The 26,818-nt window shown below is 40.1% G+C and overlaps 1 protein-coding gene across 3 annotated transcripts in view; it reads right to left on the bottom strand.

Moving 5' to 3' along the window:
- The window catches only part of ATP8A2 (ATPase phospholipid transporting 8A2), a 587,617-nt gene that overhangs the window by 266,001 nt on the left and 294,798 nt on the right, over positions 1-26,818 (bottom strand). For all 3 annotated transcript variants that reach the window (XM_032838223.1, XM_032838221.1, XM_032838222.1), the window contains exon 25: positions 26,411-26,583. In XM_032838223.1, coding sequence (XP_032694114.1) covers positions 26,411-26,583 — 173 coding nt within the window. The remainder of the gene's footprint in view (positions 1-26,410; positions 26,584-26,818) is intronic.

Below are 26,818 nucleotides of genomic sequence, written 5' to 3'. Positions count from 1 at the left end.
CTTTGGTCCATCAGGTCTGGGAGTGCTCACCTCAAGTGTCCCCGTCAGCATGGATTGAACATTGGGCCTGAAAGGGAATGGAGACCCCACCCTGGTCAACTGTCACTGCTTCTAACCCTGGTCTATAAGATCGGCTTGTAGTTCCTCGCTCAGAGTTTGCCACAAACGTTGGGGTCCATGCCCCTGGCAAGGGCAGAGCCTTCCAGAATGATCTACCAAACGTGTCCATGGGAGGACAGGAAGTAGAGCACAAAATAGTTAAGAAAAATCGTAAGAAAGGTTTTTAGTGCTAGGCTAGTTTTGTTCCTGTGTTTTCTCCTGTTGGAGGAGGAGGAATTGCAGGTGAGCAATGGCCCTGAAACAAGTGACATAACAAGAGAAGCCAGCACATTGCATGGCTTCTAGTCAGAACTGGTATGCACGCTGCCCAGCCTGACAGATGGTGGACTGGGGATGGGGATAGGGGAAATGCCTATATCGGGTGACATTTAATCTCCAGGTGCTAGCACAAAGTCTTCTGGGTAATTAGTACTTCAATCACTTGTTCATTCTGAGAACACCTATTTATTTAAGTTACCTAGAAACCAGGACAGTCAATAGTTTCCTGGGCTTGGTATAGGATGAAATTCATCTAAACTTGACATCGATTGTCCTTATGTTGGTTACCTGACCGTCCAGACCCTTTGTGCACCCACCCTCTAGCCATCTTCGTCCTAGGATACCAAAGGGCACAGGTCTGGTTTTCTTCCTTTTGTCCATTCTTAATGTAAGATATTCCTACAAAAGGGAGATCAATAAGAGGCATTTGTTTCTCTTCCCTACTCCCAGGAAATGACCTGTGGACAAGGCAGCAGTCTGCATCTGCTGTGGGACCATAAGAGACCAATGTGAATTTTTTTAATGGAGAAATGACAGCAGATGAGATCCCCATGTATATCTGAAAGTGGCTAGTACATAACATGCACTCAGCTCGTAAGGCCCTTACAACTTACCAACAAGATCAAACTGACACATTTATTTTTGTAACTTACATTGCTCCAAGCTCTACCTCTTTGCCCATCAGACCCTCACTCACAATTCAACAGCAGGAAAGGGGAGTGCTACCCAAAGTGCTCTGTTAGCTGCTCTTTACCTTTTTGTTCTCTTTCTGGCCGACCACATTTACCCTCAAGTTTCTATAGCAATAGTTGTAAATCTACCCCCAGGCTAGATCTTTCTCTCAAATACAGTTTGATTCCCAATTACCCTCTGGAAATGCCCAAACACTGTCCCATAGCTCTCTCAAATGCAGCATGACTATATTATTTTTCTACTGCTATACAACAAATCCTTAAAACTTAGCTGCTTCCAAGAGAACCCATTTAGTAGTTCACAGTTGTGTAGGTCAGAAATCCAGGCGCAGCACAATGGGCGTCTCTGTGCAGGGTCTCCTAAGGCTAAAATCAAGGATCAGCCAGGCTGGGTTCTCCTCTGGAGCTCAGGATCTTCTTCTAAGCTCATGTGTGTGTGACAAACTCAGTTCTTGGAGTTGTGGCAATGGGGTCTGCATCTGGAGCTACTCCCTGCTCCTGGAGGTTACCTACATTCCTTGTTAGGTGGCTGCCCTCGGACTGCAAGCAACCGCCCGTCAGATCCTAATCAGATTTTAAATTTCTCTGCACCATCTCTGACCTTTAGAACTAGAGTTTTAAAATGTTCACATGATCTGTCAGGCCCACGTGATAGGTTAAATCATAACCTAATCATGGAGAAAAAAACCAGCATATTCCCAGTCTTGGGAATTATGCAGGGGGTGTCCACCAGAGGGTAGAAAATCCTGGGGCCATCTTGGAATGCTGCCTAGTACAATGGCCACATGCAAACTCATTCCCCCCATTATTCACGAACCCCAAGCAACAATCACCACAGCCTCTGTAGAAATGGGATAACATTCTCCAGCCACACAGACCCTTCAACTGGAGTTAGAAAAAACTAACAAAATCCAGCTAGATGACATTTAAAAAGAATACAGAAAAACCAAAAGTAAAAAAGAAAAAAAGATGTGTTAGACTGATGCTAACTAAAAGAAACTCATCATAGTCAAATTAATTCAGATCTGAGACTGAGGCAAAAAAGCATGATTAACAATAAAGTCCTCTCATTAGGAAGTGAGAAAATATAAAATTGAAACAAGGAGATAAGCCATTTCACACTTGCAAGGTTGGTAAGATTAAAGAACCTTAAAAATACAGGTCTTGGCCAAGATGTAGATCAGGGAAAACTTTAATAAACCGCTGGCAGTTCACTTAAGAATATAATTTTGCATTATTTAGTGAAGTTGAAAATGCACATTTCTCAGTACCAAGCAATTCTACTCCCAATATTACACCCTAGAAAAATGTTTGCACATGTGCACAAGGAGACATTTACTATTTTCTCAGTCACGATGTAGTTGTAAAAATCTGGCAACAAGCCAAATGCCTATTGACAGGAGAATAATAAGTTGTGGTAATATTCATACAATGGAACTTCATGCAGCAGTGAGAATGAACACACTAAGGCTACACAAATTAACACGGATTAAATTTAAACAGCCTTAAACAAACTAAATGATACTTCAGTGCAATTCATTTCCTCTATATTCAAATACATGTATAGGAAAATAATATGATTCCCAGATGGATAGAAACTATGAAAGAAAGCAAGTGAATGACCAAACAAAACTGATGAGAGTAGTCACTTCTGTGGGCTAGAAGGGGCGATGTGATCCTAGGTAGAGAGGGTACGTCAACAGCACTGGTAAGGCCCGGTTCCTTAACCAGGGTGTGAAACATCGGCATTTATTGTCACAGTTATTTGTGATATGCATTTTTGGTATGCACAGACAAAAGCCCAAATAGTTAACCAATGCCAAGCAATAAATTAGTGCCAAGTGTGTGTTGATAATAATAAATGCTGAAGGGACCTGGAAGAAATCCATTCCATCTGGCAGAGGCAGAGAAGGTCTCGTGGAAGACAAGAATCGGAGGAACAAAGGTTCAGAAGTATGAACATGCTTAGCACAAGAAGGTTATAATAAATATACCAGCCTCATTAGTTAAACATCTCCGCTCTGCCTAAAAGAAGGGTGGAGTGCAAGGCTGAGGTCAACAACAGTGCGTTTGCAGCCCCAGAGAAACGCAGACAGCACCCCGGTCCTAAAAGCTCTTAGGACCAAACAGTACTTCAGTAAGGCTCTGGGCAGGCAAACTGGATGGAGCGCTGGGAAGCAAAAGGGACTCCCATGACCACCGAGGAGGAAGAGGTAGGCGTGGAGGAGGGGATGGGAGCACTGCCGGGGGTTCAGAGCCCATGGCTCCCATAGGGTAGCACCGCTCACACCCACGGGGCTGGCAGTGGAGACCAAGTGGAACCCTTGCACACTGCTGGCAGGGATGTCAAATGGTGTGGCCATCATGGAAAGCATTCTGACAGGGGCTCGAAGAGGTTAGCACACAGGGACTCCACAGTCCAATCCTAGAGCTGCCACAACAGATATCCACATAAGAGCTTGTACCTGAATGTTTAGAGTGGCATTATTCACTGTAGCAAAAAGTGGGAACAGTGTTTGTGCTCTGACACGGATAAGCCTTGAAAGCATTCTAGTCACGAAGCTAGTCACAAAAGACGTCGTGTTGTACGATTTCATCTACATGAAATATCTTGACTAGGAAAATCTGGTGGGACAGAGAGTAGACAAGTGGCTGCTTAGGCTCGGGGCTGGGTTTCCAAGTACATAGGATTTCTTTTTGAGGGTTTGCAAATGTTTGCAAATTGGCTGTGATGATGGTCATACGTATCTGTGTATAGACCCACTGAACGGTGCACCTGAAAGGCTGAATTGTTTGGTACAGAAGTCAGGCTGGGCTTCTGCTCCTGGCTCCAGGACTAGGGCCAGCCCTGCGACCCCTCAGGGTTAGGATGAGGATTTAGTAAGACAAGCTATGTACACTTCTGAGGGGGGTCGTGGCACAGTTTGTTTAAGTCCGAATGAATAGATAAGAAAGGTTAAATTTAAAACGAAAAAGTCAACAAGAAACAAGAACTGCTATTGGGGAATTATTAAGAGGGATAAGAAGAAGGACAAACATGAAACACTGAGGACTCACACGGCGGGGGATGAGGGAAATGGACTGTCATGGACAACATCTTAAAATTATAACAGCTAAAATCAGCGAGGTGGTAGAGGTTCCTGGAATGCTTTCCTGGGAGTTCTTTATCTGTCCATCTTTCTAACCAACCAGGGTTTTTTCCAACTGAAGAGGGAATGTCCACCTCACCCTCGGAGCTGCTTGGCCAGTTCCTCTCACTGCCTGGCCACATAGACCCACGCAGGATGCCGCCCCTAGAAAAACCCACTCCCCTGGTTTGAGAAAATCGATCATGCCAAGAAAACCCAGTGAATCTGATTTTCCTTCTCCTGGATGAATGGACTAATTAAAATGTTTGTGACAACCTCTGAAGGAGAACGAGTGGCTGCCCAACCACCAAAGGGGTGTGAACTTGAGGAACTGCTTCCTTTTGGAAGAAATGAAATAGGAAGACATTCAAAATTAAAGCCTAGAGCCAAATCATTTTCTGGCACCAAATTGGATTCATGAAATCTAAGTGCTTAGCTGACAAAGTCCAGGCTGAAAAGCATTTAGAGAAACTGACCTCTGAGCTTTACACACAAGTTCAAATTCAAAAAGGCAGAACAAGGCGAAAAGTCTTTTGAAACCTGCAATACATGGAAATGTCACCAGGTATTCATGTGCAGGCATGTTTTACAAGCATGATGGCCTATTCCCTTGGAATCCCGCTGCCATTCTGCACCAACGTTGTCCATCTGTTCATTCATTCATTCATCCATCCATTCATTCACTCCGTGAGTCCTAACCAATGCCAAAAGGGAATTACAATAGAATAAACAATCCCAAATTTCATCTGTCACTAGATAAAATGGTACATATTTGCAAGCCTTTACTTCTAAACACCTTTCAAAAACTCAATTTAAACCGATTTACAGGCGTTTTAATCTTTCAGTGTTATCCTTGGCTTTAAAAAACAAAACCAAACCCGGTTTTCTTTTTTTTTTTTTTTCTGATACATATTCTGTCACAGGAGGCTGAGCCTATGGTGTTCTTGGAAGATGTTTACTAGATGGCTGCTGGACCTTTAATAGTATCTCTCTCTCTCTCTCTTTTCGCACATATTGATTTTTGTAGCTCATTGGGCAAAGAAAAATCCATATTCCTCCAGACATAACAGATTGGCATAAGAATAACAACAGAAAGGCTCTCAATTTTGTATACCAGCTGGCACCCATAACCACACAAGTGATAAACAGGTAAGAACAAGATTCAGAATAATAGGTCAATAAAAAGGAAACAGAAGTTTAACAAAATTGGAAATGAAAAACTCTTATTTATATGTTGAGTCATTTACAATATTCTGCCCCTAGTTTCAGAGATATTAAAATGTTTCTTAATACATTTTGTAATTTGAGACTTGCTCCAACTCAAGCAATTACACACGACAGTTTTAAAATAGTTGTTGTCTTTCATTATTATGACAAAAGAGTGATCTTGATCCAACTTTCCTAATATCATTATCTTGATCTAAAAAACAGCACCACCACACAAATTAAAATCCAATGACCCAACTAGTTCCAACATCAAGGGAGTAAAGTGCTGGGATACATGTGACAGAATTTGAGACTAGGCAGCACACACCACACCCCAGAGTCCTCCTGTCATCTATCTTACCCAGGCATTACTGACAATACTATCTCCTTTTTCTCATTACCCTGGAGTTTAAAGCACTATAATAAAAAATATACACCATGTAGTAAGAGAAAGGAATTAAAATGCCAAAGAAAAGCAAGGTTAAGATCAGTTCTTAAATTCAAATTGTGTGTATCAGGCACTCACCACAGCATAAGGACTGATTCATCCAGCACATGCTACAAGAGTAGGATCAATTATACAAAGAGTAGTGTTCAGATTAGGGTTTCTCTCTCAAAGAGGAAGCATATCCCCCACAAGACAGTCATTCATTTATAGAGTCAGACAGATTATGGGAAATTTAAGTTCTTTGATCAGTTTTCCTTTGCAATTTTCTTTGTTAAATATTTAATTAGGACTATTACATATTTTTTCGTTCACTCTTCAGATACTTTTTGAAAAGAGCTCAACTAGAACAGTAGTAAAAGACACCATTATTTATCAAGTTTCATAGTTTTGTGATCCAGGGCAAGTGATTTTATCTCCCTAAACCTTGGTTTTGTCTTATGGTGGTAATGGTAGTACCTACCTTGGGAAGAGTTCTGGAGCACTGCATGAAACAAGGCTTAGACAGTGCTCAATAGTTAGCACATTCTCAGCATTCAGTAGCTATCATCACCATGAAAATACAAATCCCTGATTCCACTCTTGACAATTCCCTCTTCTTCACTCTTATCCTTCAGACTTGATTACAAAGTCCTCTCCATTTACATTGAGACCTTCCTCAGATCTGTTTGTTTCTCTCCACCTCCTTATTCCAAGCTACCCTGATCTAATATAGATGAATGAATGAAGGAGTGGTCATTCTTTCAGTCTGTGAGTCTGACAGTACTGCCAGCAATTGGATACACACATTAAGTAAAACTCAGAAGGGGAAGTAGCATGCAGGCCGCCATGACACTAAAGACATCTTTCTTTCCATAGGAGACTATTCACCCAACTCCATTCCACCTGACTTGTGTGACTTGTGTGACTTGTGTGAATCCAAGTGTGGAGACAATCTGAAACTAAAGGGGGAAAAAAAAAAACAACCAAACAGGAAATTCACATTTTATGAATTCAATAGCGACATAATTTATGTGTATAACATCCCTATTTCTTCTTTCACAATTTATCATCATCTCATTTGCTTTAGTCTTTTCCCTATTAGATTTGCATCCTTGTCCTCAGTTCCAGCACGATGCTGGGCTACATCCAACCATATTGTTTATCACCACAGTTCCAGTGCCTAGAAAGAATACGTAACACAGGATAGGAGTTAAACAAGTATTTGTCCAGTTGATCTCCCTTCCTCTACTCTTACCCCTCCTTGAAACCACACTGCCGCCATTCTGAGTACACTTCTAAAAGTGGAAATCTGGCTCAGACCATTCTGTGGGGAACAGTCTGTTGAACATGTGGTGCTGGCACAACTGGATAACCACATGCAAAAGGAAGAAACTGAACCTTATACAAAAATTAACTCAAATGGACCAAAGACTTTAATGTAACAGCTAAACTGCAACTCTTATTAGACAACAAAGCTGTGAATATTCATGACCTTGGATCTAGCCATACCTTCTCAGACATAAACAAAAGCATATATGACAAAAGATAAAGCTGAAAAATTGGGCTTCATCAAATTTATAAACGTTTATGCTGCAAACAACACCACCAACAAAGTGAAAAGACAACCTACAGAGTGGCAAAAAAATATTTCCAAATCCTATATCTCATAAGATACTTGTATCCAGACTATATAAAGAACACTTACAACTTAATGATAAAAAGACAACCCAATTTAAAAGTCGGCGAAGGACTGAAATAGATATTTCTCAAGGAAGACATACAAATAGCCAGTAAACACATGAAAAGATGTTCAACATCACTAATCATCACAGAAATGCAAAGTAAAACTACAATGAGATACCACCTCACACCTACTAGGATGGCTGTGATAAAAAAAAAAAAAAAAAAAAAACACCTTGATAAGTTTTGGCAAACATGTGGTAAAGTTAAAGCCTCATACATTGCTGGTGGGAATATAAAATGATATAGTCACCTGAGAAAACAATCTGGAAGTTCCTTTACTTTTAGAAAACAGATTTACCGTATGACCTAGCAATTCCACTCATAGGTATATACTCAAGACAACTGGAAACATACATTTGTACAAAAACCTGTAGATCAATGTCCACAGAAGCATATTCATAACAGTTAAAAAGTATAAATAACCCAAATGTCCACCAACTAATGAATGGATAAACAACATGTGATATATCCATATTAAGAAGTAAAATGCCACAGCATGGATGACCCTTGAAAACATTATATTTACTGACAGAAGCCAGTCACAAAAGACTATATATTATGTAATTTCATTTATACAGAATGTCCAGAATAGGCAAATACATAGAGATGGAAAGTAGACTAGCAGTGGCCCAAGGCTAAGGGTAGAGGGGAATTGAGAGTGATTAACAGATGATGAAAATTTGGGGAGTGATGAAAATGTCTTAAAATGGATTATGGTGACAGCTGCACAATTCTGAATATTCCAAAAAGGATTAAATTGTACATTTCAAATGTGTGAATTGTACCAAGTGTGAATTATATATCAGTAAAGTGGTTATTAAAAAGTACCTATCAGGGGTGCCTGGGTGGCTCAGTGGGTTAAAGCCTCTGCCTTCAGCTCAGGTCATGATCCCAGGGTCCTGGGATCGAGCCCTGCGTTGGACTCTCTGCTCAGCAGGGTGCCTGCTTACTCCTCTCTCTCTGCCTGCCTCTCTGCCTACTTGTGATCTCTGTCTGTCAAATAAATAAATAAAATCTTAAAAAAAAAAAAGTACCTATCAGAACACCAGGGTAGGTCAGTTAGTTAAGCATCTAACTACTGATTTCGGCTCAGGTCAGGATCTCAGGACAGTGAGCTTGAGCCCCACGTCGGGCTCAGTGCTGGGTATGGAGCCTGCTTAAGATTCTCTCTTTGGCTCTTCCTCTGCCCCTTCCCCACTCCTTCTCTACAAAACAAAACAAAAACAAAAACAAAACAAAACAAAAAAACAACAATAATAACAACAAAAACCCCATATCTGACCATTTCTTAGTTAAAAGTCTTCTAAGTTTGCACACTGTACTAAGGATCAAGTACAAATCTCAACATGATTGAAAGATATGTGTAACTGTGCCCCAATTTGCTTCTCCAGCCTCATCTTGCCTCACTCTCCTCAACACAGTGCAGGCACCAAGTAGCTGCTCAATAAACTTTAGCCTAATGAACTGATTTGATGGTAGCATTCAGTGCTACCACTCTCAATGGAGCCAACTTCACCTTAAGAAGGGACATGAACATGAGGAAGGGAAAAATAAGGTATATAATTTTCAAAGAAGTATTTATTTACATGTCCAGTCAATGCTTTTTTTTTTCTTTCTAGTCCCCCAGTGGAGATCCTATGAACATGCTGAACTCAGAACTACATGTTAATTCAGATAAAAAGGCTCTTTGTTTTCTCCAAGAGCTTTTGTCTTTTATATTCTCTTATGTTGACATCTATTTTCTACACACAAGTAGGCAGGCCAGCTATGTTGATGCCCCTGAATTGGAAAACTAATGGAAGGAGAAAAGAGTAGACTATGATACTGTAAATATTTTCTTTTCATTGTTACATCATCAGTGTTCCCTCTGTACCTTCAGCAACTATCAGGAGAAGGCAGTCAGCTGCCTCCCAGAAAATAAAGGTTTAGGGAAGGTATCACATTGTTCATTCATTCACAAATATTTATTGAGCACTGACCATGCACTGGGGCAAAGACAAAAACATCCCCCACTTTAATGGAACTTATGTTCTGTTGAGTAGAGAGAGATTATCAATAATTAAAAGTATAGTAAGTCAGGTAGTGATAAATGCTATCTAGCAAAATAAAGCTAAGGAAAGAGGAAAGGGCACTACTTTAGCCAGGTGTTCGAGGACACCCTCATGAAAAACTAGTATTTGGGCGGACACCTGAGTCAAATAGTGTGTTTGCCATTTGGCCTCTTGGGTAAGGGCTTTACAAGCAAAAGGAATAGATCCTGTAACGGTCCCGAGCCAGTGGACTGCTCAGAGTGCAGAGGGACAGAAAGGAGTCCAGTGTGGCTGGAAAGCAAGGGGGAAGTATTATCCCATCGAGGCCTTTTATTCTCAGCCTCTGTAAGGTTTTCATTTTTATTTTAGCAGGAGCATATGGCTTTTCTTTTCACCAAACTTTGGGCCAATCAAAGCTGATCATTAAGGGTAGTCACAGAAACTACAATGGCCTACAGCTTTAGAGAAGCTGGTGTATTTAAGAATTCAATCTACCTAATATCTAAAGCTTCTATATACTGAAATACAAGAGTTGAAGTAATAAATTCAGAATTGTACAATCTGTGTAGTTTTTACTGCCCAGCCCTTCCTCCTCCAGACCTTGAGTGCTGCAGAGACAGGGGTTATGCTGCTCTTATCCCCCACGGTATAATTATATCCCCAGGACAAATCAGGACTCAATGGAAGTATCTGACAGGAAACATTTTTGTAACACATACTTTTAATTCATTCAGCATATATGCAGATTTCATTTTGATTTTCATTTCAAGAAGCGCAACGTGACCTACATTTGAAATAATCCTTGGGAGACTTTGCAGTTTGCTGGAATGGCAGCAGAGAAAATACCAAGGTCTAACAGGAAAATTTACAAATCACTAACAGCTACTAGGTTCAGGTTGGGCTTTTCTAGAATTGTGACTGAGACTCTCTGTTCAGGGCAATGAGCACCTTTAATTTTTTTTCTACAGAATATCTACATGAAATCTGCAGCACTCACAGTAAAACTGGTTGACTTCAGGATTTTCAGAAGTGGGTTAATATGAATGTGTTCTAAATCACTCTCCTTTCATACATAAAGACGCACTTAAACGGCACAATGCATGAAAACTTGTAAACATTTCTAAGCCAATAGAACTTGCCTCTTCATTCTATCTGAAGCAAAAAACTTAGTGAGAATGATGAAATTTGTTACACGTAACTGTAAAAACGCCTTTCATGTTGAAAAAAGAAGCGATGTCTGCTTTTTAAAACTTACATCGAAACTGAAATATGGAATGAACAAAGCTGGAACTTACTGAAAGAGAAATAGACATCATTTTGGGAAAAGAGGGAATTCTGTACAATGGTCACCATCTATATTCTTAGGGATTAGGTTGCTGCACTTACCTTAAAACAAACTCAATCAGGCTAATCCTAGGATATTTTAAGGGAAGATTGGTGCAGTAAACTAAATACAATATGACATTTTTAGCTCCACGAAGATATTCCTTACTTTTGCTTTTACCATGTAAAATGACTCATCCTTTGTTGGAAGGGCATAATTTTAAATACAGAGCATTCCCAGGCTTATTTTGCAAGGAAATAATCTTAAGTCTATCATCTCCTACTCATGCAATTCTCCCCAACTGTCATTCACTGCCCCCTTTCCAATCCTTTCAGATTCACAAACTCAAAATCCATTAAGGAAATTCCAGCTAATGAAAAAGAAGTAAGGGTTTTATTAATCAGCTTTGGGCAATGTAGAAACAAACCTAAGCTTGTGTATTAGTCAGCTCGGGCCGGCATAACAAAGTAGCACAGCCGTGGGGGCTTAAATAACAGAAAATTGTTTTCTCAGCTCTGGAGGCTGGAGATCAAGACCAAGATGCTGGCCAATTTGGTTTCTGGTTTTTCCTTCTTGGCTTGCAGACGGCTGCCTTCTTACTGTGCGTTCATGTGGCAGAGAGCTCTCTGGTGTCTTTTATTATAAGGACATTGATCCTATAGGATCTGGACCCCATTATTAAGACCTCTTTTTAGTCTAATTACCCTCCTACAAGCTCTATTTCTAAATACAGTCACATTAGGGGTTAGGACTTCATATAAATTTGGGGAGGACACAATTAAGTCCATAGCACTTAGTATCAGATTTGGTTTCACTATGTTTTTTTGTCTTGGGCAAGTCCTAGAAGAGTCACTTAGATCCTTTCTTTCAGTATCATCTAGACTCTATGAATCCTCAGAACTTTAGCAAACAAACGGGATAGGCCTTGATATCGGTAGCATATGGATCCTACCCCAGTGGGTTTACTACTCAACCAAGTGTGACCTCACCCAAAGCCCCGCTCTCAGTCACCTTGACCAAGGGACTGAGTTAATGCAGAAACCTCCACCTTGCTCAACCTTTTCTTCCTGTTCTGAGTGTATCCCTAGAAAGAGGGGTTTCCTACAAGGCCAGTCCTCCGGGCTCTGGAGTCTTAGAGGCCACAGTGCTAACCAAATGAGGATCATCTCAACACCTTGAAGGTGAAGACCTATATGGTCTGTGCAAACCAAGAGGAGTTCAAGAATCTTGTTCTAATGGGGGAACCGCTCACAAAACCCTGGCTCAGAAACCTAAAGTCAAACAGCAGCCCAGTCACAACACAACGTACTGAAGCAAAATAACTTGACAGGGGAGAGTATTCTGAGTGACTGCTTTTGGTACTATTTCATACCTCATGAAAATTAACACAGAAAAGGAAGGGCACTTCCTCAAAATCAACTACAAAACATTAACATTTCCTTCTGCAGTTAAAAAAAAAAAGGGTAACAAACATGTTCTCTGAATGAAGATGACCACTTAGTCTGGAGTCCCAAAAGGACACGTCATCCAGTCTCCTAGATTGCTGCAACTGTGACAGTTACATTCCTTCTCAAGGCTCGCCCTTCTCAAATCCAGCCTGGTTCATCTACAAGGCAAGTGTCTGCCTCTCCCCATGTTTGAAAACTTCTATCACCATATGCAAAAGACAAAGAGAGCTTGCCTTCATTGTCCCCTGATTAGGCAAATTCCAATAATAAATACTGGAATTTACAGCTTTATAGTACCTAACTTCTTTTTTTTTTTTTTAATTTTATTTTGTATAAACATATATATTTTTTCCCCAGGGGTACAGGTCTGTGAATCGCCAGGTTTACACACTTCACAGCACTCACCATAGCACATACCCTACCCAATGTCCATAACCCCACCCCCCCTCTCCTCAACCCCCCTCCCCCCAGCAACCCTCAGTTTGTTTTGTGAGATTAAGAGTCACTTATGGTTTATCTCCCTCCCAAAAGTACCTAACTTCTAATCAGTTCTTGTCTTCAGCTTGTGTGGTTTTACGCACGTTCTAAAGGCATATTACTTTCTTCCACAAGAATCATAAGCTAAGGGAGACCAGAAGCTAAGTATCTCTGACTCGTTCTCATTTTCTCCCGTGGCAGCACAAACTATAGTGACTGATCCAAAATGGTCATTCCATAAGTGCTAGCTAGAAAGCAGATAGCCAAGAAGGCATTTTCCATAGCTTTGGACAGATCAACGGACTGTCACTGCGGGGATCTGGGCTCGATGGACACCCACCTGCACTAGACCTGAACCCCTGACAGCTGGAGATTGTACAGCACCTAGAAATCCTGGAAATTAATTCCTCCTCTAGTGTCCCCTCTGACGTGGTCTTACAGCAGGTCTTAACGTCTCCCCCGTCCTTCCAGCCCCAACTACATTCACTCGCTTACTAGGAGTTATTGATTCTAACTCCTTAATGACTGTTAATTTGGATCACAGTCCCTTCCAGAAAATCTGGAAATTCAGTCCCACAGTTGGCGGAATACCTACTCTTTGTCAGAGACACAAGCTACCACCATTCTGCTTGAGGTACCCAGTATCGCAAAGGTACAAATCTGAAAGGGCCTCCTGCCTCGCAAACAGTCTCACTGACCTTCCAGCATCGGCTTTGGAGTTAGGTTGCCGGGCTTCAAACCTCAGACCTATTCGTTATAGCTATGGGACTCAGGGTAAGGTGTTCAGGCCCCGTGTCTGGACTCACTCTCCAAGCTATAAGGTAAGGAGCCTTTCTAAGGGGCTGCTTTAAGGATTCTCTGAGGTCGTAGATGTGAAACACTTCCAGATAATCTGGACACAGTGACAACTTGAGTGTTAGCACCAATATTGCCGGTATTTCCCCCAGATACCCAGCCCTTGAGCTAATGACACCCCCCATCGTCTTCCTAGATTTGCCTTTCACAGCATCTCACACTGGGCTCTGTGCTACCATTTGTCCTTTACGGTTTGGCCCTCGGGCCACACTGAGTCCCCTCGGCAGGCAGAGGCTGTACCACTTGGTGTTTCCTCACCACCTTCATCAGCAGACACCTCCTTGGCCGGGCCACAGCGCAGAGCCTGGGCAGGCCAGCAAGCTGATGGGGCGCGACACAGTTATCTGGGCCTTCACCCTGAAACCAGCTTATCCCCCCAAAATAACAGGATCTAATACATCAAAATAGATCTTAAAAGAGGCCTGGAAGATGAGGGAAATTTACCTAAACACACGCAACACTTAAAGAAATCTCTGACCTCAGACAGTCATGAGTATAAAGAAAGATGAGAGGCCCAGCAATGGACTCACACCCGAGCCTCTTCGCAGTGGTTTGCCAACAAAGGAAACACGAGCAGAACCATGGCAAACCCCTACCTTATTTCTTTCACTTCCCTAATTATAAGTATTTTCAGACTTGATGAGATGTTGGTATTAGCACTAAAGCATCCATCATTTATTATTCTTTAAGTAGCTGTGTTTATACTTACATGTGTTAACATACAATCACAGCCACGTAGCAACGTAAATTCAGACCCAAGTGTTGTTTAAGGAAATGAACATCACTCAGCACTTTTTTGTTTTCCATTTTTAAAAAAGGCTTCACTATCTTCTATCTTATATTTGTTCCCAGATTTAATTATTCACAATTCATAGTTTGATGTGAGCACGGAGTTTGAAAACACACAGTGTTTGAAAACGCTGAACATATCGCTATATCCCAGATACTCGAATTATCTACAAATAAGCGTGGATCCGTTATTTTCTGTTTGAGAAAAAAAATTTAACGTATATTTGTCATGATTTAATGAAGAGAAAACACAAACCCAAGGTTTGGTTATCTGAGAACTGGCAAAATATTGTGGCCACAGAGGCCTGCTAATTTCTCAAGCTCCAATATTTTCAAACAACACCTATTCACTAAAACAAATAAGAGTAAGGGAAAAATGCACAAATGATTGACAGATGGTTTTAACTTGGCACTTGTATATTTGAGAAAGGATTATCTGCAAGCTTGTATATTTACTCTGGTCTTTAATGACTGCTATGTCCAAGTGGTGAAAGGACACTGCTATGAATACTTGCTTAGCAGGGAAAAATGCTGGCTCTGTGTTTCTCAAGTGACCCAGGTGTCAAGATTTTGATGGCATAGTGGGGGAGAGGGTAGCTGTCTGTCTGTCCATCCATCTGTCTGCTTGCCTCTTTCTATTCGCTGGCCTATCAGGACCTGAGCCACTGAAGCCTGCTTGGCCCCGGAACTGGTACAGATCTCAGTTAGCTGATTAAAAAGAAACAACAGAAACCACATCTTTCAGCAGAAGCTCTTAGTCTCTGCTGACCCAGCAAAGCTGTGCAGATGACAAGGTAATAAAGCTCAGGAGTCGCCAACCATAAAACTCAAACTAAGCCCAGCTTCCAAAATTTGGCAACTTCAGTTAGCTCCATCGGTCTAACATATTTCTTATTGTTGACAACTCACCAGTTGCCCTAAATGGGGCTAAATATGAAATTTAAGGATTCAGAGAAACAAAAGACAGAAATATTCCTCTCTTATTGTTTGTTTCCTCTTTAAAGTTAAACAAGTGAGAAACTGAATCAGAGACATTTCGAGCAGAGAGGCCCTCCTACCGTTGAGACAGCACAGACGGACCTGGAAGACATTAGGCTACGTGAAATAAGTCACGGGAAGACAAATCCTGTATGACTCCATTTACATGAGGCAGCTAAAAAGGCCGAAGGTATAGAAACAGAAAAACGGTGGTCACCAAGGGATGGGGGAGGGGAACTGGGCAGTTGTTGCTCAATGGGTAGAAAGGTATAGTGACACAAGAGTAAGTTCCTGAGATCTGCTGTACAACACAGTGCCTACAGGTGACACTAGAGTGTTATGCACTTAAAAAGTTGGGAGACTGGATCTCATGCTGAGTGCTCGTATTGCATCCAAACACAAAAGAAAACAAAAACACAAAAACACTACCCAAACCAAAGGGACACAAGGGAACTTCTGGAGGTGATGGCTATGGTCATTACCTGGACTGTGGTGATAACAAGAGTGGATATGTATTTCAAACTCAAATCATGTATGTTAATGATATGCAATTTTCTGTGTACCAATTATACCTCAATACAGATGGAAAAGCAAACAAACAAAAAACCAGTGAAGGCTTCAGTCTGTGTGTAGTTGCTAACCATAATCCCGGTGCTTCCTGTTCAAACTTAAGGACAGTAAATCTCCTGGGGTAGGAGATTCCTGATGGTCTTCAAAGTCATAGGAGGAATCCTGGCTGTCAAAATCGGGAAAGGGAAAGCATCGAGAATTCAGCAGGTACTAAATGAGGGAAAGTGTCAGATGTATAGAGAGGAAACTGGAAAACATAATTTTCTTTGGGACCAATTAATGTAAGAGCTATTTTGCATACTCTCGTTCAGAAAGGTGTCAATGTTGTCAGAAGAAGTGATTTTTTCCTAATGAAAGTTAACATGACACTTGTATTAATGAAACATATTCTGAACTACTTCACAGGAAAAAGAAAAAAAGCACCTTAAATATAAATACTATCACAAGGCAAGACTTGGGGATATAAATATTCATGACATATATTCATGACATATTCCACATGTTTAGTTAGGCTCTATTCTTGACTTTTTTTTTTTTTTCATGGTTTGTTTTTCTAGTAGGAAAGATGCCAAATATTATGAGCTTCTACTTCATAATTTGGACCCCAGTTTGACCTAACATCACCTTGTTTCATTTGGCAAGCACTATTGTCAAAAATGACACGCACTGATGAATTAATCATTCATGAAAAGAGGAAGAGGAAGAAACAGAGGAAAAAACTTGAAAAGTGATGTGTCTATGAACTCTTCTGGCATCTCATGTGGGTTCCAGTGTGTTGAAAGCAACTGAGCGGGTAGACAGAGATCACACAGACCCTATTACCGTAATTCTTAGACTACTGCCTTACGAGAAGAAAGGGCCTCGTTACTTCCTCAGTCCATTTTGTATCTGGGCTTCTGTATCGACTAGTGTGAAGATCGTGAACCCAAGGGAACTTCTACCACAGAAACCACTTCTCAGCATGGTTCAGAATGATAGCTCTACTACAGAAGAAAAATGGTATGGTAACTCCAGTTTTATCACCAAAAAAACATTTCCTAAAAGATGTGTTTCAATTATACAGCATATTATTATATATCAAGCCATATTACAAAATGTCCCTGGTAGAGATTTCTGTCTTATTAACATGCCACAAGTACTAGCTTTTAATCCAGACTACTTAACAATAGATTTTCTTAAAGAAGAGCTTTCTATTTTCTCAATCTTACACTCATATATGTGCCTGTATTTCATCACATGTCCGATGGTATTCCCCACCAAAGTATTTTGCCCGTTCAGGACATAAGCAACAAAGGTGACAGGTTAATTTATTTTTCTATTTCTCACCTGCAGGAGTTCTCTATAAATAGTGATAATAGGTAATTTTTAAAAGGCTGGAGAAAAATCAAAAATATCAGAAATCCTTAATATTCAAGGGTCTATATTCTAGAGCGATTGGTATAAATTACTTCCTGTAAGAGTTATTTAACATGAAAACAGTCCTCCAGGTCTAAACATAAGTCATCATCAAAACTGGCTTTGATTCCAAAAAGTTTAATGAAATGTTTTTTTCTAAGCTAGAAAGAATTATTTAGAAAGGGATTCCTTGTCCTAGTTTGTATTAATACTGCAAAGTCTCTAAATGTGCCAGTCTATACAATGATTAAGTAAGCTATTTCTACACAGTACAGAATCGGCATTGATCTAATTTTCATTCTGAATAAATAATGGTCAGACCTGTGGATGGAAAAACATTTTTTAAACTGTGGGCTTTTGGATATTGTTTTTATTCAACAGGATGCGAGGGAGCCATTACATCTGAGCACACTCACCCTGAGCAGAGCAACAATAAGGCCAGTTAGGACCAAATAAAATTGCTGCAATCATTCAAATAATAGCATTCATTTTAGGGCTAAATGAAAAAAAAAAAACAAAACCTTGTCTAAGAATGAATTCTACCTTAATTGCATTTAATCAACAAATGGGCCAACATGCTAAGCTGTAATCCAAACAACCCAAGGATAGGTTTACAACCTCGACAAGTTAATAATGTTCTCTGGAATGAGACGTCAACGGAGGAAGCTGACTTGTAACTAAACAAGTATGATGCTGAGAAATCATATCATGAAAGAAAGCAAAGAAAAGTTTTATTTTTGCAAGCATATGATTGGATCCCTTACCAATGCAGAGGCCAACCAAAACACAATCGGTGGTACAATTCTAATTAGTGTGTCTGAACTCTGTTTTGATATCGTTCTTGTATGTAGTTCACGGGCTGAAAGATACCACACACAAAACGCATAATGTGCTGAGATGTCTATTACCCATCATGCCTCATTAATGTAGAAAGCTGAGCTGGAGTGGAGAACAAATTAGAAGAGCCAGTTCTCCTCTACCCTATGCTGTCTGAAGGTAAGAATGATCACAGGTTTTTGGATGCAGGCTAAGTGAGTCACAGGCTTAAGAGAGTCCAGAAAAGAAGTGTAAGAGTGAAATGATATACTGTCAGTGTATAAAAATGCTGTGCTGATTTCTTTTCAGATTCTACTCCTATATGTATCCTGTCACAAAGTAATCTCTTAACTGCTCCCCATTCTTAGTGAGGATAATAAACCCCAGACTTTGCTGACTACATGGAGGAGAACACATTTGTCCCTGCAGGGAGGGAGCTACTGACCACAGCTCTCTCACTCCAAATCAAATAACTTCACTTTCTTAGGTGAAGGGTACAAACCTTTCTGCCAGTTTCTGCATGGCTTGCTCTTGAATCCATTATTTTTTTTATGGAAATCATCAAATGCCTTTGCAAAGATTTAGCTATAAAAATCTTATTACAGTGATATTTATAAGAGTTAAAAAAAAAAACCCTGTTAACCCAAGTATTCAACAACTAGGAATAGATTAATCATTGTGTTTTTATATAAGAATACAAGCAAGCTTTTTAAAAACATTTTACCTTACTCTTTGACATAGACACTAAACCTTTATAACCTTTTATTTCAAGATTTATTTATTTGAGAGAGAGAGAGAGAGAAAGAGAGAGAGCATGAGCTCGAGCTTGAGTTGGACGGGTGGTGGTTGCAGAGGGAAAGAGAGAATTCTCAGGCAGATTCCCTGCTGAGCACGGAGACCAGTGTGGGGCTTGATCCCATGACCCTAGACTCTAAGATCATGACCTGAGCTAAAACCAAGAGTTAGATGCTTAACCAACTGAACTACCCAGGCTCCCCTTTTCAAAGGTTTATAACCCTTTTCATTTCATATATTGTGACTAAGCTAACCCATTTCCAATAAAAAGTGTTTTAACTGAAAAAGATCTAGATTTAAATACCAATTGCTAACAGTCCTGAGTGAACTCTAATTGGTGCAATTGTGAATTCTGTTTTCTTTCTTCTTGCTTATCTGAATTTTCTAATTTTTTCTACAAGAGATATAAATCACTCTTAAAGTTAGAAAAATAAACTCAAAATGTTTTTAGAAACATTCATTGTGCTCATTTTGCTTTCTTCTCTTGAGTGCATTTCTAGAATATCATAGTAGGTTCACACATGTTTATCTTTGAATCTACCCTGGAAGACAGAAGTCAAAACACATCCAAGAAAATAAATGATATCTTCTGAAGCCCTTCATTTGCACATCCAGTGGAAATCCCTGCTGTGATGTTTTCCTCCCACTCCATCTCCTGTCTGGAGACATACAGCCATAAATCATGTCTGCTAATATGGTGGCACTGGGGACAAAGAGCAGCACCTGGGTCTGCAGGGAACTGTGGTGGGGCCATCAACCAACTTCCTCACAAGGGGAACCCTGATGATTCTTCCATGACTCTTTTCCTGATGATACACATTAACTTTTAAAATTTCCGAATGTTCTCAAGAAGTTAAAGACAGCCCCCACATCCCCGCCATCCCAAGTCTGTGCCTATAAAATTTACCCCCATTTTGACAAAGCTAAAGAACTTCAAAGAAAAAGGAAAAATGGGAAAACATGAAAGATGGTGGTTCCAAGGACACATCGAAGAGAGAACAGAGAACCCCTTCTTGAATATATATAAAATGGTTTACACATTTTCTATAGGACTTCTTGGAGAAAGATCCTACATGCTAAACAGGTTTAAACAAATTCTACAGTTTGAAAAATAGGTTAAAAGCAAAAACTTCATATGAAACTCAAGTACGAAGAGTAATAAATCCATGATGATGATTTAGCTGCCGCAGCCTGGCACTGCTCACATCCAGGAGAAACTGACATCGCCTCCATTACTACCAGGGAAAACAATGTAATTTTACTGAGGCCTTAATTTGTTCATTTATAAAAACAAAGACAATATTTACCAAGGATCAACAAATTTGAGAGTGCAATTTCTGACCCAATATAATAATCTACTCATATGATTTAGTCTCTTACAGGCTCTTTAAATACAAAATCATGCCAAAATCATTCCAAAAGGCTCTGGCAGCTGAGAGGTACACGGTATCATCATCTGAGACAGTAAACTCAGAAAACTAGTGGAGGAAACCAGAAGGAAAGAGGAAGTACACAGATAAGGGCATTATTACTAATTCTGTTTATACATCTCGAATTTAAAGTGTCAAAAGAACGTCAGTGGGAAAAAGTCTTGGATGTAGGTGGAGCTACACACCTGTGGTTCATTTACTTGTCCTGGGAATCAGACTCTTTTTGTTTCTTTCCACAAAGATTTCATTTGAATGAATGAGACTTTCATTCAACCTCTCGCTTTGTTCATTCAACAAATAATTCATTTACATGGATGAACTTTTTTATTCATTCGTTTTTTGTGGGTTTTTTTTTTTTTAAGATTTTATTTATGGGGCGCCTAGGTAGCTCAGTCGGTTAAGCGTCTGCCTTTGGCTCAGGTCATGATCTCAGGGTCCTGGGATCAAGCGCCACATCGGGGCTCTCTGCTCAGTGGGGAGTCTGCTTCTCCCTCTGCCTCTGCCCCTAACTCATGCTTGCTATCTCTCTCACACAAAAAGAAATAAATAAAATCTTAATTTTTTTTTCATTTATTTATTTGAGAGAGAGAGCACAAGCAGGGGGAGGGGTAGAGGGAGAGGGAGAAGCAGGCTTCTCGCTGAGCAAGGAGTCTGGTGTGGGTCTCCAACCCAGGTCGGAACCCTTCATTTGTTTTTGGGTTTTTTTTTCCTTTAAGATAAAGTTCACACCACATAAAACTGGCCATTTTTAAAGTGTATCAGCTCAGTGGCATCTAGTCTATTCACAATGTTGTGCAACCACCACATTTACCTACTTCCAAAACATTTCCATCATCCCAGAAGGAAACCCTGCACCCATTAAACAGTCACTTCCCATTCCTCCTCCCTTGGGCCCTGGAAACCACTAATCTGCCTTCTGTCTGTATGGATTTACTCATTCGGATTATTTTATGAACGGAATCATGTAATATGTGATCTTTTGTGACAGCTTCTTCCACCAGCTATGCATCTGAACTTCATCCATATTGTAGCATGTGTATCTGTGCTTTTTCCTCTTTGTGTCTAATCCAAATAATATCCCACTGTATGGATATACCACACTGTGTTTATCCATTCATCCATTAATGGACACTTGGGTTGTTTCTGTCTTTTGGCTATTGCGAATAGTGCTGCTATGAACATGAACATGCAAGTTTTTTGATTACCCATTTTTAATTCTGTGGGTTACACACCTAGCAGTGGGATTGCTGGGTCATAGTATAATCCCATATTTAAATTTTTGAAGAAAACAAATTGTGTAAGTTCTCTAGATGATTCAGTGTAAACTTGGAGTTGAGAATCACTAATACAGAAGATGAATGAAACCATGAAAATAAATGGAATGCACCCAGGGGAAGATATGGGTGGGAATGTGATAAGGCCAAAGGTAAAACCTTGGAAATATAACATGTCAAAGACTGCTGAAAAGATCCCATAAGGAACATACATACGTAGGAGGAAAAAGAAGTGCCACAGAAATAGAAGAGAATCCTGTGTGGGGGGAGCCATTGACATCAGCCGCTGAGGAGGAATCAATAAAAATATTGATTCTTTTGCATATGGCAAGATGGAGGTCATAGAGTATGGGGACTGTTAGCTTCAGTGAGGCCATGCTTTCAAAGAGTTGAGGCCCACATGAAACGTGAAGTAGAAGAGAGGCGAGAACTGTAATATACTCTTATTCACTATTCCATGACACCCAGGAACATACAGGACAGATATCAAGCCTACCACAAAAATGTCATTAGGCCAATCAGTTTATACCTCAACAAATAATGTGGCAATATGCCTGGCAGCTACAACAGTAAGCCACAGGAGAGTACTGACCTGTACCTGTTTTGCTGGCCTTTTTATGACCTTTCTAGGATTTTAACTACATGGAAAATATTTGGGTATAATAATATATAATTAGCTAAATTGTTTGAGTCTAATGTCAGCAAACTATTCAACAAATTCTTACATTATTTCCCCCATTTTCTGCCTAAAACAGTTTCAGCTTAGAAGTATTTATCAGTTTTTATAAAACATTCACCGGTCTCTGAATCAATATTGATGGCCGACAGAGCTTCATGATTTCACTGAAGTTATTTTCCAAAAGAAATTATTTTCTTCTATTATTAGAGAAAAGGGTAACCTTTACAATGATTGCATTTTAAAGATGAAAAGTAAGAATTAAGGTCAACCTTATGTTTGAAGTCACATTAAATTTAACTTAGGTTTAAATTCTCAGTGAATAGTAAGCAACATCTGAAGTACACGAGTGTTTTTATTAAAAAAAAAAAAGTATGTGTTAATTTTTTTTTTTTAATTTTTATTTTTTTTTGGTAAATCTTGAGTGTGAGACCAGCCAAGAAATGTCTCCCGGAGTGGTAAAGTAGTACACTATCCTAGATTCCTTTTTTCAATTAGCGCTTCTATTTTTTAGACAGTAACAGTATTTAATTTGAAATTTCCTCTTTCTGTGCCAATTCCAGTTTGAACTCCTTCCTGGGAAGTCTTTGAGTGTACAGCTTTATGTGACACACAAAGCCCAGCCAAAGAAAGAAAGGGAAAAAGATGTTTTTCTTTAGTATCAAGCACCTGGCAAGCAAAGAACGTGTTCCTGTAAAGGCTTAAAGGCATTCCTGCTCTCCCTGGAGAATCCAAATGGACTCGTTTTGATTTCCCTTTGAAAAACCATGAAGTGAGAGCATGCTTGCTTTGATTTACAGTTTACCAGACTTTTCCATGTTGTTTCTTGTTGCTTGTTTCTGCTCACCGACAAGTCAGGGAAATGGCCCCTTGACCAACTCACAGTTGGCAGGGAGAGGGACTCCCTCACCATGACTTCTGGCTCTGGGTGGGACAGTGATAATCTCTAGGGCTGAGGACCTCACAGAAATCAGGGACCTACTCAGTAGCTTCACAACACAGACACAGAGGAAACTACCAAAAAAGAGTGTTTCACGACAACGCCTCCCCTTCTTGCCATTTGCATGTCCCTGAACTAAACTGCCCAAATGGAGCCCAGGAAAGAAAGCACAGTATTAGCTACTTAAAAAAGGGAGCCATTAGACGGGACACCAAAGCACAGAGTGAAAGAATAAACAGATACATTGGACTTCACCAAAATTAAAATCTTTTGTGCTGTCAACAATACTTTCATGAAGATGAAAAGATAGCCAATAGAATGGGAGAAAATATTTGTAAACCGTATTTCCGATAAGACACATATATTCAGCATACATAAAGAACTCGTACAACTCAATAATAAAAAGACAAACAATCCAATTTAAAAATGGACTTGAAAAGACATTTCTCCAAAGAATATATACAAATGGGGGCACCTGGGTGGCTCAGTCGGTTAAGCATCTGCCTTCAGCTCAGGTCATGATCCCAAGGTTCTAGGATCAAGCCCCAAGCAGGGCTCCTTGCTCAGTTTGGAGTCTGCTTCTCCCTCTCACTCTGTGCGCTCTTGCGTTCTCTCTCATTCTCGCTCTCACTCTTTCTCAAGTAAACAAAATCTTAAAAAAAAAAAAAAAAAAGAATATATACAAATGGCCAATAAGCACAGGAAAAGATGCTCAACAACATTAACCATGAGGGAAATGCAATCAAAACTATGGGACACCACTTTACAACCACTAGGCTAAACAATGAAAGAGACGGATAATAACCAATGGATGGATGCAGACAAGCTAGAACACTCACAAACTGCTGGTGGGAATATAAAAGGCTATAGCCACTTTGGAAACCAGTCTGACAGTTCTTCAAGACATTAAACATTAAGCAGCTGACCCAGCATTTCTACTCTTCAGTATGTACCCAAGAGAAATGAAAAGAGATGTCCATACAAAAAAACCTATACATGAATCGTCATAGCAGCATTATTCATAATGGTCAAAAAGCATAAACAATCCAAAAGCTAATCAAGATGGGTGACAAACAATGGTATAGCCATACAATGGAATATTATTCAGCTGGTAAGGAATGATGTAGATATATTCTACAACATGGTTGAACCTTGAAAACATTATGCTAAGTGAAAGAAATCAGAGAAAGACCACATCTTATATAGCTGCATTCGTATGAAATGTCCCAAATTGGTAAATGTGTACAGACAAGAAAGCAGATTTGTGGTTGTTTAGTACTGAGGGAGGCTGGGGAGGGTGAAGGAGGATGGGGATTGATTAATAATAGATAAGAAGGTTTCTTTTGGGGGTGATTAAAATATTCTAAAATTGGTTGCAGTGATAAGTTACAAAACTCTCTGAATATACTGAAAGCCATAGAACTATACACTCTAACTGGGTGAATTGTATGATATGTGAATTATATCTCAATAAAGTTGTTAAAAAAGAAGAGACCAAGACCATGATAAAACCAGGAAGCCTTTCATTTCCAGGTGTTTTGGTCATTCCTCACTATCCCAGGTCCCTTTTAGCTGCACCAAGTTTCCCGACTTAGAGGTAACATCAAGTTCTCATTCACTGTTTCAGACACATGTGAATTTGTTCCTTCCCCCCCGAGGTCCTTGAATATCCTACAACCACAGCACAACAGCTCCATTCCTTTCTACCAGGGAGCCTCCACCAGCCGCCACCACAGCTCTCCTTGGCCTTTGATGACATGTTCCAAATTCCAAAAAGGGATCAAGAGAGGAGGGTAAAATGAGAGAGATCATGTGAAGACCATTCAGTGTTCTGAATACAGAGATGTATTCACGGGGAAATGGCAACAAATCATTTGGTCTCAAATAAGAACCACTGGGAGTAGGGAGCAAGGTTGGGGAGACAAGGGAGAGACTTCCCTAAACAGCCCTCCCCCAGACTTACTGGCCATCCCAAACAGGCAGTGTCATGAGAGGTCTGGGTAGAGAGGCACCGCAGATGATGTCACTAGGGACTTTGAGTAAGGCAGAAACAGCAAGACCATCTTGTCAATGTGACAGCCATTATTCTGAACAGACCATGATTGAATCCCCAACAGGCCTTCCTAAAGTATTAATGCAGTGAGGAATTTAAAAGCATCCTGATAACTGACTTCTGACAAAGTACCCGAGAAAACAATATCCAAAAACTGTGTAACCATAAAATATAAGAGGAAGCACAAATGAGATTATGAACCCAATGGTATGGATTGTGCCTTTAACCATGTACCAGGTACTGTCTAACCACAGTGCTTTCAGTAATGGGCAGCTCTCCTCTCACCTTTCAAGTTGTCTGCTGAACAGTACGGGTGGCACTGCTGATCTTTCTAGCCGTTTTTTTTCTTTATGATTCTGACTCTCAAATCTCTATTAGAACTGGCTCTCACACAGCCAGTAGTCAATGGAATGTAGCGATGCCCACCCTCAAAAACCTTCCCAGATTTCATGAAAAAACAACCAATGTTCTTCACCTGAAACTAATATAACACTGTATGTTAAGTAGCTGAAATTAAAATAAAAACTTAAAAAATAAAACCCAACAAAGTTGTCTGGTTAGATCCTAACCCAAAAATTGGTATAGCACAGACCCAACCAAAGCTCCTTCCTGACTGAATAGAAATAACAACTGTGTATTCCACAGGTCTTGGAAGTTGAGCTCAGATATGGAGAACCAAGGACCCAAGTTCAAAGGGCTCTTCTAACTTCCCACACCTGCTCCTGGCAGACTTATTCCAGTTAATCTTCCAGGAGAGAGGTCCTGGCTCTTCTTTTATCTTCTTGGAAGATAAGAAACAAAACTGTAAAAACCACTAACTGCTTGCTCTCAAATCTGTGAATGGACAGTTCAACTAATATTTTTATTTTGCTTGCTTTTTAAATGAAACTTTACCCCTATAATTTCCATGCATTATCTTTTTAAATAAAAACACAGGAGACAACCGTGTGGGAATGTGAACCCCCACACAGCCTGCACATGCCTACCTGCAGCATATGACCGCTTTACAGGAGAGCGCCAAGTCCAGGAAGCTTCTCCTGACTTCAAAGGAGAGCGCGTACTTCAGGGTGTGGCCATCGATGATGAGGGCCACGTCATTCTCCTTGCCCAACAGATTGCCAAGGTCAGTGCAGTGCTGTGTAATGGCTGCCCTTGTTGCCTGAAACAAGAGTTGTGGGGGAGGGGTCATGTTATTATGTGTTCAGTACATCAAAAACAGAACTTAAGAAAAAAATCCAAAGTTCCTTAAAGTGAGAACATGCCCATTCTAATGTTAAACGCAGAGTTCAATTTCATGTGAATATATATAAATGCACATTAAAATTCCATCGAACTGCCTGGTAGGTCTGTTTTATGGGTAAAAACATCCCCATTAATGTTTTTTACATTTGATA

Source organism: Lontra canadensis, unplaced genomic scaffold, assembly GCF_010015895.1.
Source record: "Lontra canadensis isolate GAN:19392208 unplaced genomic scaffold, GSC_riverotter_1.0 scaffold103, whole genome shotgun sequence".
In the NCBI taxonomy this organism is placed as follows: Eukaryota; Metazoa; Chordata; class Mammalia; order Carnivora; family Mustelidae; genus Lontra; species Lontra canadensis.
This window is presented reverse-complemented; position numbering and strand designations above follow the sequence as displayed.